General features: G+C 36.5%; 1 protein-coding gene across 1 annotated transcript; it reads left to right on the top strand.

Annotated features, from left to right (window-relative positions):
• Positions 1–25: 25 nt before the first annotated feature.
• Positions 26–3,312, top strand: LOC148957148 (COP9 signalosome complex subunit 9-like). Its single transcript, XM_089115879.1, has 3 exons — positions 26–187; positions 972–1,035; positions 3,003–3,312. Exons 1-3 carry the CDS (start codon positions 116–118, stop codon positions 3,038–3,040), a joined length of 174 nt encoding a protein of 57 aa, XP_088972005.1. The 5' UTR covers positions 26–115; the 3' UTR covers positions 3,041–3,312.
• Positions 3,313–14,225: the final 10,913 nt, after the last annotated feature.

The raw sequence follows: 14,225 nt of genomic DNA, 5'->3' as shown, positions 1-14,225 counted from the left end.
GATGATGATGATGACTCAATTCAATTCAATTCAACGGGCTACGTGCAAAAACAGTTGAGGCAGAAGAAGAGACACGAAATTTCGTCGAGAGTATTAAATTGCAACAAAACCATCGATGAAACCAACTATTGAGCAAGATGAGATGTTTCCAGAAGGTGTCAACCCACCAGGCTGGGAATTAGAAGAGGTAAAATCATTTCTGAGCTTTCCCACAGTGTGTTAATAACATTTCTTTCTCGGGAACCCCGTGTGACACCAAATTTCTTAGAGAGTTGAGAATATTTAATATTAAACAATATACATTGGAGACCCCCCACTAATTTGCAAAACAATGGAGCTTTCTCAAACTCTTTTGTTATGAGTGATAAATTTTTCCGGTCCCCCCCTCCCCACTTTCCAACCTGTTTCGGAGCCAATGTTATATCATTTCTATAAATATGTTCATGTTATTAAATTTCTGCTTACAAAAATGCATTCATGAAAATAATGAATTTTAGTAGAAATGTTAATTATGGCCAACCCTCTCACCATCAGTTGTTTCAAATGCATTCTGGTCAACCAAGAAAAATTTTGATACCGCCTTATTTAACATTTTTACTCATATTTAGATATTAGAATTGTAAAGAACATGGATGTAGCCTGTAGTTCTATGAAAAGAATAAGGATAGTGTGTTCCGACAGAAAATACCACAAAGCAACAGAAAGGCAATAAATTGGTTGACTTTTGACATTGAGGGGGTGGTCCTTTAGAACAGCCCCCATCGATAGGAAGGTAAGGTCACTTACCCAATTTTGTCAGTAGCTATTGATTTTAAGCTTGTGGATTAATTTGAGGTGATATTTGCAAAGCCTTATTTGCTAAAATAGCCATTTTCCTACCTCTGTCTGGTTAATGTAATCACAAGCAAATGAGGATGTTAAAAGATATGCCATGTTTTTGAGTTTTTAGTTCTTTTCACATTCTTTTACAGTCTGGGACTGCAAGTTTAATTGAAGTTGCAAGTGAAAGGACAGTTCACAGTGATTTTTTCAATGGTAAGTGGGTCTTTAATTTTATTTGTTTCAGCTTGTCAAGCATGTATTTCAAAATATCTATAATTGCAGCAAGTTAACATTGATGGTTCATGGGGACGTGATTCAATCCCTATCTCTGTTGACATCTTTTCATAATCCTTTAATTTAAAAGTAATTTTTCAGCCTGGTGTTAAGGTCTTGTTTTTAATTTCTTGGTAGCTTGAAATTCAAATTGTTGAAAAGCCTCAAACTAAAGGTGTTTTCAGCCACTCAATTCGTGGCACATTGTTGACATGCAAGGGTATAAATGTTTATGTTTGGGCAACGTTCAGAAATGTTGTGCAGTTTAATGGATTGAGCAACAAGATGCTGTAGAGCTATTGCACTAATTGTATAAATTGGTATATTCATAAAATGAATGTATACGAATGATGATGGCAGGGCTAAGACTTCGTTGAAAAAACACTAAACTACCCCCTAGCAGGTTATTTACTAAATTTCTATAATTATTAGAAAGAAACAAGAAAATGTCAGAAACAATTCCTCTAAACTTCCTTAGCTATTTTTCTACCCCATACCATTTTGATAAAAGTGTAGCAAAAAGCAGAGATGCTTTTTCAGCTAATACAAACCTGTTTCATTAGTGTAATCAATAAGCTATAGTGTAATCTAAATCACATGTTTAGCAGTGATTTCTGTTATTTCTACAATTGACTGTGCTACAGCACCAATTTGATACACCTACTGCACAAGCAATCAAGTCTTTATTTAAATTTTTGGCTAATAATCCATTGTTCTATTTAATTAAATTTTGAAAGTTACTTATTCAACCATCAGTGTATTTGAATTTCGAATAAAAAGGAACTTCATTATTTTACGAATGACTCAGGACAATTGGGTCTAGTATAAAATGTTTTAGGCAAATTTATTTTTACAAGATTACTAGAGTTTATGCATTTGAAATTACAGTTAAAAACTTTATATAAGTTTCTATTCTCTACCCAAATTCTTAAGTTCTTTATGTACCCAAACAAATGCCAAAATAATCAAGTCAATTTTTGGTCTCTATGATTTATATTTAGATATTTGAAAATGGCTTTGAAAAAAGCAAGCATTTTATGTACAATATAAAATGTATTATAAAAGTATGTTTTATGTAAAATGTATAATTTTATGTATTATAAAAGTTTTTTGTCTGACACTCCTCAGAGTCTAAACATTAGAATGAGGCTCCGAAAGATTGAGATGGAAATAAATACCTGTTATAGTTGAAATTGGTCAATCAAATAAACATGAGCATATGACTGGCATAGCTGTCCAATCAGTACCTTGTGCCTATAGAAAGATTACCTCTTGAGTCCAAGAGAGAAAATGAATTCCTTTTGTCTACACAATAACAGCTTATTGTTTGTATGTAGATTCTTTCCAAAACTACTGATGAAAATAGGACCGGGCTCTGCCAATTATCTTAAACATCTTGTCATTATAGACTTTGGTACAATCTGTGTTATCTAAAAGATGTTGTAGGATGGCAAAGTCACTTGTTTTTAGCAGTGTTCCTAGACCTACAAGATCAAGGAGGCTGTTCTCTGTTAGGGGCAGTTTTGTTGTTTTTTCCTATCCCCCAGTCTTTGGGTTGTGCATCCTATGTAGCCAGAATCACATTTTTGGGTGGTAGGAACTCTTTTGCTTGGTAGGAACGCAATCCTTTTGAATGGATGGAAGGGCTCTCCTAGTGCTGTTAACAACATGAGGATTGACAGGAAAGAAGCATTTTGTGATGGCTTGTTTAATCTGACTTTTAAATCGCTAGCAATTCACAAAGCTTGTTACCAGTCCGTGGTATTTTAAGATAAACTGGGCACTTTTGTGGACCAAACTTTAAGCAAATTCAGATATTTTGTTATTAGATATTTGGATTGTAGTCAGCTTATGTGGATATAAAATTACAGAAATGAAAGAAATATTTTAAGCAATTTCTTTTCTAGCTTTTGAAGACCTGTTTGATGATGAAGATTTGTCATGAAATAACCAATGTCAAGTAAGCCGGTTTCCTATCCACATTTTGCAAAGAAGTTTTCAATGCTGGATCACAGTGAATTCAACTATAAGGGGCTATTTTTGATAAGGATATCCATAAGTGCAAAGCATTGCTTCAAGAAATTATTTGCTATTGCTGACTTGGCAGTTGTATGCTGGTTTTTGACATCAATCTTACCTTATGACAACATTTATGTTTAAATTTTATTCAGTGTAATAGTTAGTTTATTGATTATGCAGAAGAGGAAATTAATTTCATTTTTGACTTTTGGCTAATCTTTCGGTCTTGTTGCAGTTTTGATATTTTTACTGTTCACCCTGGTTGATTCTGAATCTCTTCCACAACAATGTTTTTCTTTTACCATATGACTTTAGATTTTACAAGCTTTGTGAATGTTGATTAAAAGGTTTACTGGTTGGGTGTGGTATACCTCCACATTGTATGTTGATTTGTTATTGTTATATGGTAGCCTTACTTTAACCTCCTAAGTCAATGATCATTGTCCTGACTCAATGAATAAAGGTTTTTGCATCTTGTCCTTGATGTTTTAAAAGGTATACTGCATGTTTAAAATGGTATACTTTTAGACATCGAGTCATATGCATACTCCTTACTATTCTCTGTCTTACTTAGTGTCTTACCTGAGTGTCTTCCTTTACTTATAATCATGTAGCTTTGCAATACCCACCCTCTACATTCATTTTCGCGTTTTTATAGCAAACTGTCATCAGGGTAAATGTATGTCTGACTATCTTTCCTTGAATGGTTCTCTTACCATGGATGGAAAATTAAATATGAATTAACTCAATGTAACAAAAACATTATCTTTCTTTTTGAGTGATTTCAAACAAGGCTGCTTGTCGAAAAGTAGTATAGCATTAATGCATATAAATATCGTTTGGTTTGTAAGGATTGTTCTTCTTTTAAGTAGTGGATTCACTGACCACATAATGATAATTAAGGCTATTCTACTGTTATTTGTTTATGGTCTTGTATAAGACAGTAATAAGAACAAGTTTCTGTGCAGGTACAATATTTTTGCTTTTATTTTCCATCCTTGGATATTATGTCAATAATATCCGAATATTTCTGAATTTATCAAGATAAAAATATAGTCAAGAAACATCCAGTGATTGACTTTTTGCAGCTAATTAACTAAAGCCGAGTATCTAAGTGAATATTATATAAATACTGATGTCTATTTATTGGTTGACTTTTTTATGCGTTTGATATCAGTATATTTATCTATAACTTCTTGTCTTCATTCTTTGTTGATTTGCAATTCTGGGTTTTTTCGCTTCAACATAAGTTTGCCTCCTTGTTTTTCTAAGATTGATTGACATTTCTTCACAGTTACTATTTTGCTCTTTGTTGATCCCAGCAATCATTCCTTTGCTGACATGACTTAAATTTTTTTCCGGTTGAACTTTTTGATGGACTACCGCATGATGTTTCCTTGCTTGCCCACATCGTTTTTTGAACTTAAGTTTGTCATTGTGACCAGACTTCGGCTCAATGTCTTCAGGGCTAGTGCCCGCAACCACTGTCGGAGAAATTTTTCCTCTGTCAAAAGCCAGTACATTTGTGTCGTCATCACCGACTCTTTCGAGAGTATTATACCCCTCCTTTGTGTCGTTCCTACTTCGCAAATCAAGAACATCTTTCGATGAAGCTAGGTCAGTGGCCATTGGTCTCTCATAACACAAACGCTCAGCAGAAAAAGCACTCACGTTTTCTCTATCTACGTTATTTGTATTTACAGTTCTTTCGCCTGTTGACTGATCTTTGCAGATATCGCTATGCAGGGCTTCATCGTAAGATGTATGACACGCCTCCACTTTGTCCCCAATACTTTTTCCAACGGCTCCTGTTTCTTGCAGATAGTTAGTTTCATTTGCAGTATTTCTGGATAGCGAAACGTTAACAGCTGCATCATTGCTCAGACGTTTTGCCTTATCTTCAAGTTCAAGAGTTGTTTCCCTTTTCTTCTCCGCATCTTTGCACCCATCCAGGAAACAGTTTATGTCACCTACTGAAAGATGACTTTTACTGGTCACAACAACCACTTTATCAACTTGCTTTTCATCCGTTTCTTTCATAACACCAAGATCTACACATTTTGATAATGACTCTAAAGTACAGCGTGTAGAATTCGGGTTGGCACACGTGAATGTGGAGGTATCTGAGGTGGCACTCTTGACAGCTTCATTAATACCTAATGACTTGTGCTCCTGTCCCTTTTCTAAACCTTGCAACGGATTTAAGGCACAATTCTCTGTTAGAACATTGCTGTGACTATCTGAAATGCCTTTTTTACTAGTTTCTAAGCCCTTTTCCTTGTTGTTTGACTCTTTCGTTACACTTTGGAGATAAGGCCAAACACTTTTGTCTTTATTTGCATTAGCAGACTCAAAAGCCTCCCTTTTCATGGCACCTGTTTCTTTTCCCGGTACTGTTTTCATATTCATGTCATCATCTGACCCGTTTACCCCCTCATCGCTATTTTTACAGAATCTTGTTGTGGTAGCCCTTTCACTTGTTTCACCTCCGATGATTTCAAACCTTTCTTCTTTAGGTCCTGTCATTCCTTGCTTTTTTTGTGATACGGATGACCTAAGCTCTTCAGAGCTTTTTATAGTAAAGCAACAAAGGTCACCATCTGTCTTTCTGTCCTCTGTTTTACCTTTACAGCAATTATCTTCCTCGAGATTTCTTTTTTCTTTACTAGAAAATATCATGTCATTTTTCTCACTTTGTATGCCCTCAGTTTCCCCAATTGTGGTTGTAACTTGGCCCAGAAAACTGCTATTCAGAGCTGTGTCTCTTATGGGCTTTACAGCTGCCTGTATTGACTCGTTTTTTTGCTTCTGTTCCACAAATTTGAGAGATTTGATGGTTACGTCAGTCCTGTTACATTGTAGGACACGTATGTTGTCGGCTATCGACGCATGATGATCTTGGGATGGCTTTACAATGATGAATGCAGTACCAGAGTTTTCTCGTTTGCTTGCCATATTGCAGTCATCTTGTTTTGACATGCTCGTATCGCTCTTTGGTGTTTGTACCTCTTTGACGGGTTTGTTTGAATGAAAGTCCTTTGCCTGAACTCCTTTGTTACTATGTAATTCAGCAATATTACCATTGACGTTATTCAACTTGGCTGAATCCCGACAACTCATCTCTTGTATCCAAGCTGGTTTTCCAGCATATAAATTGTTGTCTATATACCGATTTGCTAATTCTACTTGACCTGTCTCCAGTTGTGGCATGCGGTGGCTGCTGAAAAAGTTTCCTTGATACTTAGAGGAGGTCCATGGTGGCTGGAGTTGGCTTATGTTGCTTTTGCTTTTTGTATAACTTTGTTGTGCTTGTATTTTCAACTCTCTAGGCCGTTCTACTGTAATTAAATGATTTCTCATGTTATTAGCTGCAGGTCTCCTGTTCAGATATATCAAAGACAAAGGAGTAATACAGTTAGATGGACTGGTAAATCAGTAGTACCGTCTTATCTAACTACGCCTTCAGAGGATATTCTGACACTGATCGGTGAAAAAAAATTTGTTCCAGGGGGGAGGGGGAGTTGGTTCCGTAAAAATTGTTGATCTAACCTATCAATGTAACAGAAGTGCCTCTTTTTGTAACATTTTCAATGGTAAACCATTCTTGATAGATTTTTCCATTATTTGATAGAAGCAGCTAGGTTCATTTCTACCCAAAAAAATTTTTAACAATTTTTGAAGATCTAGGTGAACGATATTTTGGCAAAATGAGAGGTAGTTACACCCTATAGACATATATATGGAAACATCGGTGCAGGCTACTCCATAATAAATGGAAAGAGGATTTTCACTAACCAATCATCCGGGCTATGTTACCATCACAGACAGTATCATTTTCAACACGTTACAGAAATTATGTCATAATTATATAGTAATTATGATTATATCAATGCTATAGACGTTGTATCTTGTTACCAACGTAATATCGGCTTCTTCATTTCTGTTGACTGTAACGATAACTCAAATAATATCGGTTGTCTCTAGTTTGAAAAACTTACCTTTTTGCCTCGTGTTGACTCGCCTCCTTCTCGTCTCCTTTTTCATAGCAGTTGACGTGGATTTGTTCGCAGTGTTAAGTGAATCTGCCCCTCTATTAAAGCATATCGCTATAAGAAACTGGCTTGGCGTTGCTTCTCTTTTGTCCAGTTCTGCAGAAGGGAAGATGCTTTTGCAGATACTGTCTTCGTAAATATCGTTCAACGTCGGTGCTATGAAGCCTTCGCTCTCTGCACCTGTATATGTCACTGCCTGGGTAAACAGTTTTATCCTTCTCAAAGCATCAGCTTTTTCTAAAATGGAAATTTTGCAGGCAAAGTGTGTTAGTACATATTTATATGTTATATGTTATCAAAGATAAGATGTTAGATTTCAGTGTAACGTAAGCTGCTTTCGTTTTTGCATGACTGCCTAAATCATTTTGTTGCTCACAATGTGTGTTTACTTTATTTAGCTCGTGCTCTTCGCCTTCCAATCATTTTGGCCCTACTTAGATAACAATTGTCCTTTATAGCTATGCTTAGAATATTTCTTAAACTACAGTCATGCGATATTCTTGAAATGGAACTATAAACCTCACTAAAATGGAATTATAACTATAACAAAATTCCGGATGGTTCCATTCCGGGTGTTTCCATTCCCGTTGTCACGGCAGCAAAATATGCAACATGTTACGGTCAGACATAGAAAATCGTGGTTTTTGCTGAAGTAGTTTCTATACTTCTTGTTAAAATCGATCTTTTTTGCATTTCTAAGAAACTTTTAGTGCTTTGATTGAAATCTCCCAATGTAGTTATTGACAAACTTCTAATGCAGTCAAGTTGGTATACACATTCCTTTTGCGCTCTACGTTTGAAAACTGACATTAAATTTTCAAGAGCGTACAGAAATTTTTTTGAAATAGACCGAGGAAGATCAGGTCGTAGTTTTTTACAAGTGATTCCAGAAGGAAATATCAACATCGATAGTTGAGGACTTGAACAGTTTGAAAATGGTTTTGCGATGGAAGGAAGAATTAAAACTGTTAAGGTGGACCTTGCATATATGATGAATGTCATGTAGGGATCTCGGAGTGCAGATGACAGCTTTGGGCAGATGACCACATTGAGCTCGAACCATAATAGAGATAGGCTTGACAGTACAAAAAAAATACTCCATCCATAGTCAATTGACTATGCTTCCATCATATGCGAAATGAAAGTGGTTTGCGGGAATAGGGCGTTGCTCCTCCGCACTATCCCGCAACGCCTCCCGCAACGCCTCCCGCAACGCCTCCCGCAACGCCTCCCGCAACGCCCTATTTCCTCAACGCTCCATTTGACGCTCTGGAACCCAGGGTAGTACCCAGGGTAGCTCAATACAAGCATGAACATCTCTGATGTCTTTCTCATGGGCAGTAAACCTGAGGAACTTCCCTAAATATTGATGCAAATCATCGTCAAGTTTAAGTCTACTTAACTAGCGAAGAATTTTATCAGTAGCCTGCGCGCAGACTACTTTTTCAGGCATTCCAAAACTTCTACTACCGCAAAGTTTCTACTTTCAGTAACAAATTGATTTCGCCTGTTTCCACTCGTTCTTTTTTCGAAATTTTTGTATGAACAAATACAAATTTTAACGTCTCTTTGTTATTGATAAAATTCCCAGAAAGAAAGCGTTCCAGTGAACAAAAGCACAAGTCTTTTCAGCAATGAAGATTTTGTTGTTACCCCCATGTATGATTATCGTCACTATTTATCACCACTTCTATAGCTCCAATTATCTGCACTAAAATAAATTCAAAGACGCCTCAACAAGTTCGGGTATACACAGAAAAATAAGAAATAAATAGTTACGATTAGGTATGAAATTATATAAAAAACAATTACATCAAAAGACATTTTGAACACGCGAGTCGTGGTCATGGGAAGAGAGCTACGGAAGACCGTGATAATGTATTCAATGGTAAAAACCCCTTTGTTGTGCGCATCAGTTTATTCATGCCTGTGCTTCAATCAGCATCTCATTACTTGAATTGTGCAAATTGTAATACTGTTTGATGCGATATGGTATGGGCCTAGCTGAAAAATTCCCCTTAGGCTTTTTCAGCTAGGTTATACTCAGAATTTTTCCTAGCAATAGACCTAGCTGAAAAAGCCTAAGGGGACTTCTAATACTTTGATTTTAAATTTAGTTTTGTAGAGATCGATAGTTTGATAGGCTATGAAAGACAAGATGTAGATCTCGAGTGTAGCATAAAAACATGTTCTTCTATGAAAATCTTCACATTGCACGCAATATAATTGGTAAAAGGACGCTTGCAAGTGGAAAACGTGGCTGCAATCGAAGCTGAAATGGATAACTACACTTTTTTTTTTATAAGAACCAGTAAATTTGAGTTCAGGCTGATTGTTCTTAATTTTTCCGAAAATCTAAGGCTGGATTGTTCTTAATTTGTTCTTAAATTTATAGGGTATAAGCAGCGCGATTTCTAGCTTTTCGTTCTGGGGAGGTGTTCCGGCCTCTTTTGCCAACAAAGTGCGTAGAGACAAACTTAATTTGCCGCCATGTTTTAATATTCACCGAAAAAGCACCCACACATGGCTGAAAATCCTCGTTTTTGAGATAAAACATTGTTCAAAATTTAATTTTACAGTAGCTCAGCCTCAGCTTGTTCTTAATTTGTTCTTAAATTTTGACCCTTTTTGAGGCTCGTGTTCTTATAAAATTGTTCTTATAAAAAAAAGAGTGTACTTCGTTTGAACTTTTCCCCCACCCAGTTCGATTTATTTTCTGACGTATCACACTCTGTATGGTATGAGTAGAAAAGTTTTAGAATACATTCAAGATGTTTGCTTTTAAAAGCCATGTTTAACATTTGTCAATGCTGTCGGAACGAAGTTCATATTGGGGGGAATAGGCTTCCCACTGTATTTCTTCTCATTCACTACACTGTTATAATAGGAATATACTACAGTTTGACAACTATTGAGGGGGCTTGAGTCCCCCAGCCTCCTGGTTCAGACGGGCCTGTTTGTATCACAAAAAATTGCTTGCAAATTATTCCGTGATGTTACCCAACCTTGAAACTCAAGACGCCGCTGCATAAAGGCAAACGCGTAGGAACGAATTTGTTTCTGATTTTTGAACAATTCAAACATTTTGACCCATACGGCCAAACCCCATCAAAATTATCATTTTCGTGCAGCAAAATATAAACGTTGAATTTTTGTTTGTCTCCAGCGCAACCGCTGAAAGAACTAGAGCTTCGATTCTCTTGATAAATTTGCTATTATTTGCAAATAAATGCCATTTCTCTTGCGAAATCCGTGAAACTTTGCTTCGAATCGATTGGAGGCCATCTGCTGTGCGTCAGTCAATACCTGTTTTGTTTTACCCGTTTGTTGACAGTGATAACCCTGCTGTTTATGACACCCACCAGTAACACATGCAAATAGATGCACATCACCAATCTAAATACTGTCCCTGTCCTTTTTGCTCGAAACGGGATACCCATAGGTGGACCGTTCTGTCACCCGATTGTCTTGTGACTTGGATATTTAAAACCAACTAGGAGATGAGGTTGAAAATCAACGATGGTGGGTACATGAAGCTCGAGATTCAAGGGAGGTTAAGACAGGCAAGCTTTTGTTCCGTTGAGATGTATAGCTCAGATGATGACGACGAAGGGTTTGTTGATCACCAAGGCAGAAGCCGGAAGGAAGCCTTATCGGTGCTCAGCGAACAGAGTTTAGAATCAGCAAAGGCGGAAAATGTTAATCAAAGGCTTCTTCCCAGAAAAGGAAACAAGTTGAAAATTATTGGAAGTAACTTACGAAAAGGAACAAGAACATTTGGAACGAGTGTAATCGAATTTTTTAGATTCCGTGGGTTGCTTAAGAGGTTAAGAAGAATACAGTTGCGGGACAGATATCAATCACAGGAGAATTTGGTATGAATTGAAATCCAATAAAATCAAAACAAACTATATCAAAGAGGAAGTTTTTGGGAATGTCAATAGGTAAAAAGGAAAAGATAGACCGTAAATATAAGATGAATAGGACTTGTAAAGCTAATATTGTGTATTTTAATAGCAAAGTCTGCTATTCTTTAAATATGTATTCGTTTCTATAGACAAAATATTTTGAATAAGAAACTTTGAAGATTCTCAGTACGGAATTTTCGTAACACTTTAAGAATAGAGTATTCAGGCCAAGCTTCTTAAAATGTCGGGATGTTCCATAAAAATGTAAATTTACTCCGATACAATACTGATTTTACGTGCCCAGTTTCATAGTTTCACGGAAATGGGTTTTCCGATTACAACAGGGAAAAAAATGGCATTATTTTCTTTTCTGAAACATATACAAATGTGAAATCATAATTGTATTTGTATTTTTACATTTTGAGCCAGTACTAGGAATTTCTTACTGAGTTTCTTACACATGTAATATATATATAATTGTCTAATATGCCACGGTGCATTCCATGTACTTAGGCCCGAAGATCTTCGGCGTACACCCAGGTTTTTTCTGCGTTCGGCGTGCGAACCAATAAAAAAATTGTTGGCGTAACTAAAATTTTCGTTAGTTGGCATGCTAAACATAAAGCCATGTACGTAGTTGACGTAAAATAAAGACTCATACACCACAGTTTTCTTTAATAATCAGTTTTCATTGTCTGGTGCAACATTGTTTAAATTGTTTTAATAACTGCTTTTATATTTTCGGCGTACCTAAACAAATGCCCCGGGGGACCTTTGGCGTGCAGTTGACATGAAATGCACCCTGGCTAATATGATGTATAAGGTTTCTTACTAAAGATGTTTGAAATTAAAACGTTTGTTTTAAATGGATCAACCAGTCATGGGGCTTGGCACACTCCGTTTAGCCGTAAACTTACAACATCGATTTATTTTATGTGTAGTATGAAATATGATTTACACAGAGTATTTTTAATCACCTAAGCTCTGAATGCGCCTTGGAATTTGCTCTAGGAGAAGTACTTAATGCAAAAAATACTTCAAGCCGAAGTAAATACCTTTCATCAAGAAAACCTAAAATGCAATGACAAGGAGTAATAAGAGCTCGACGATGGGTTAGGAAAACCAGGTTTGGGCTAAAAAAGTAGGCACACATCGGCAGCACCACAGAATAGAAATTCTGTGGCAGCACAGAATAAGAATAATCAGAAGGGTCACTCTAGGCGGTCCCTTTGTTGTTTTTGAAGCTCAGAATCTGTGGCGCCAGCAAAAATACATGCTAGAACTCGTTTTCAACACGAGATTATGCAAGTCCTGTCGATCGAAAGAGTGCACGATGAGAAAAACGAGAGGACCAAAAACTGATTTTTCTTGTCAATTTTCTAAAACGTTTCCCATCAATGGTTCAAAGATCAAAGCAAGACATAGAGCTGGTTGCTGCGAGAAAGATTGCTTCTTGTTTTTACAGATTTACTAGCCACGATGTTGGACAACAACTTTAGACTTGGAGGGAGCTGAATGGATTTCGCAATTCGAACTCTTAATCTAAGTTCTCTTATCAGATACTTCAGACTGCTGGATAAATTCCACGTGAGTTAATACATTATCTGACACTTTATTCACGAAACTCCATCTGAAGGGTCGATGACAAGTCAGCACTTGGAAGCATTCTTGTAGCCGTTACTTCCCGAGTACTACCGCTCTTATGGACGCCCAGTTGGTTTTGAGAGTTTCCTTTGACAAATGCAACAATATTGTAGCAATTGTAGTAAGCAGAGAAATATTTTCCAATGCACATTAAACTTTCACGAAGCTTGTTTACATGCTATTTCTCGGCATGAAAACGAGAATTAGCATGTAAATTAACGCATGCGCGAATAATTTTAGGCTTCACTCAAATACGCTGAGTGACCCTTCTGGTTATTCTTATTATGTGTCGGCAGGTTCACGTCCGATGAATGAAACAAACTCGCAGCGCTATTCAAACCCTCCCCAGAGTATTGAGTATGCAACCTTAATCCATGAACTACACGTTTTTTATAAGAAACCTAGCTTGGGTCCTAATACTAAAAGTTTCTTAATTTTTCAACAGTTTCTAGTACTGAAAGTTTCTTAAAAGTTTCTTATTTTTAGAAAAACATTTAACATCAAATCTTGCGCTTTCCCTCGCATATTAATTGTATTAAAGTTTATAACACAACAGTAAGATTTGATATCGTATCTCTTGTTCATTATTCTTAGGGAAATAAGGGTTAATTTTTATCGAGAAACCCGGTACAGTGTGCTTAAATTGTTGTAATACGGGAACAGCCTATAAAGCGATAATAATACTTAAAAAATTTTGCCATTAGGCCAAGAATAAACGTCAATAATTGAGCAAAATCATGCTACTCCATTTATGTCATTTAACCTTATATAGTCTTCGCTTTGGTTATCAAACAGGACACGGTATTCTTTTAGCTTTCAATTGAACCATGTCATGGTTCCAGTGTGCCATTTGTCGTAAAAAGCGAGTAATTTTCTGTTTACCATCCCTTCTTATTTTTTTCGGAGTTTCTTAAAAATATTGATTTAGTTCTAAAAGTTTCTTACATTTTTGGGGCTCTAGTACTAGGTTTCTTATAAAAAACGTGTATGTTTGATCGCAGCTCGGGCGAAGCCATCGTAGATCAGGCCGAGAATAAGGGAATGGTCACTCGGGTGCGAAATTTATGGGACGAAGTCAATTCGAGGGTGCTGATTTCGAAAATCGATGTTATACGGGGATTTTAGGGGGCCATCAGCCATTTTTTTCATGTTTGAAGTCTCGTTTTTGCGTACATGGAATTAATAAATTAAAAAACAGTTTAAATGTAAAAAAGTTAAAAGTCTTAAAGTTTATTAAGCATATTTCTTGCGCATAAATGCTTAAAATTGAATTATGGCTTGCCATTCGAGGTTGCATAGGGCCAGAGAACGCTTTCCTGCAAATAGGACTTCCAGCAACACAAGGTACCTTTTCGGATTCTCAATGACCCGTTGCAACTCGTTAACTACTTTCGAATTCGTGTAGCCAAAACTTGGGAATCATACGAAATGAGATTCTCAGTGGAAACAATTGTTGTAAATTAGATATCTTGTGTGTCGATTTCGTGATTGAGTATGTCGTCAATTA

Source organism: Rhopilema esculentum, unplaced genomic scaffold (genome assembly GCF_057945365.1).
Source record: "Rhopilema esculentum isolate cy_ngs unplaced genomic scaffold, ASM5794536v1 HiC_scaffold_37, whole genome shotgun sequence".
NCBI classification, from domain to species: Eukaryota; Metazoa; Cnidaria; class Scyphozoa; order Rhizostomeae; family Rhizostomatidae; genus Rhopilema; species Rhopilema esculentum.
The sequence above is the reverse complement of the archived record's forward strand: the minus strand, read 5'-3'. Positions and strand labels throughout refer to the sequence as shown.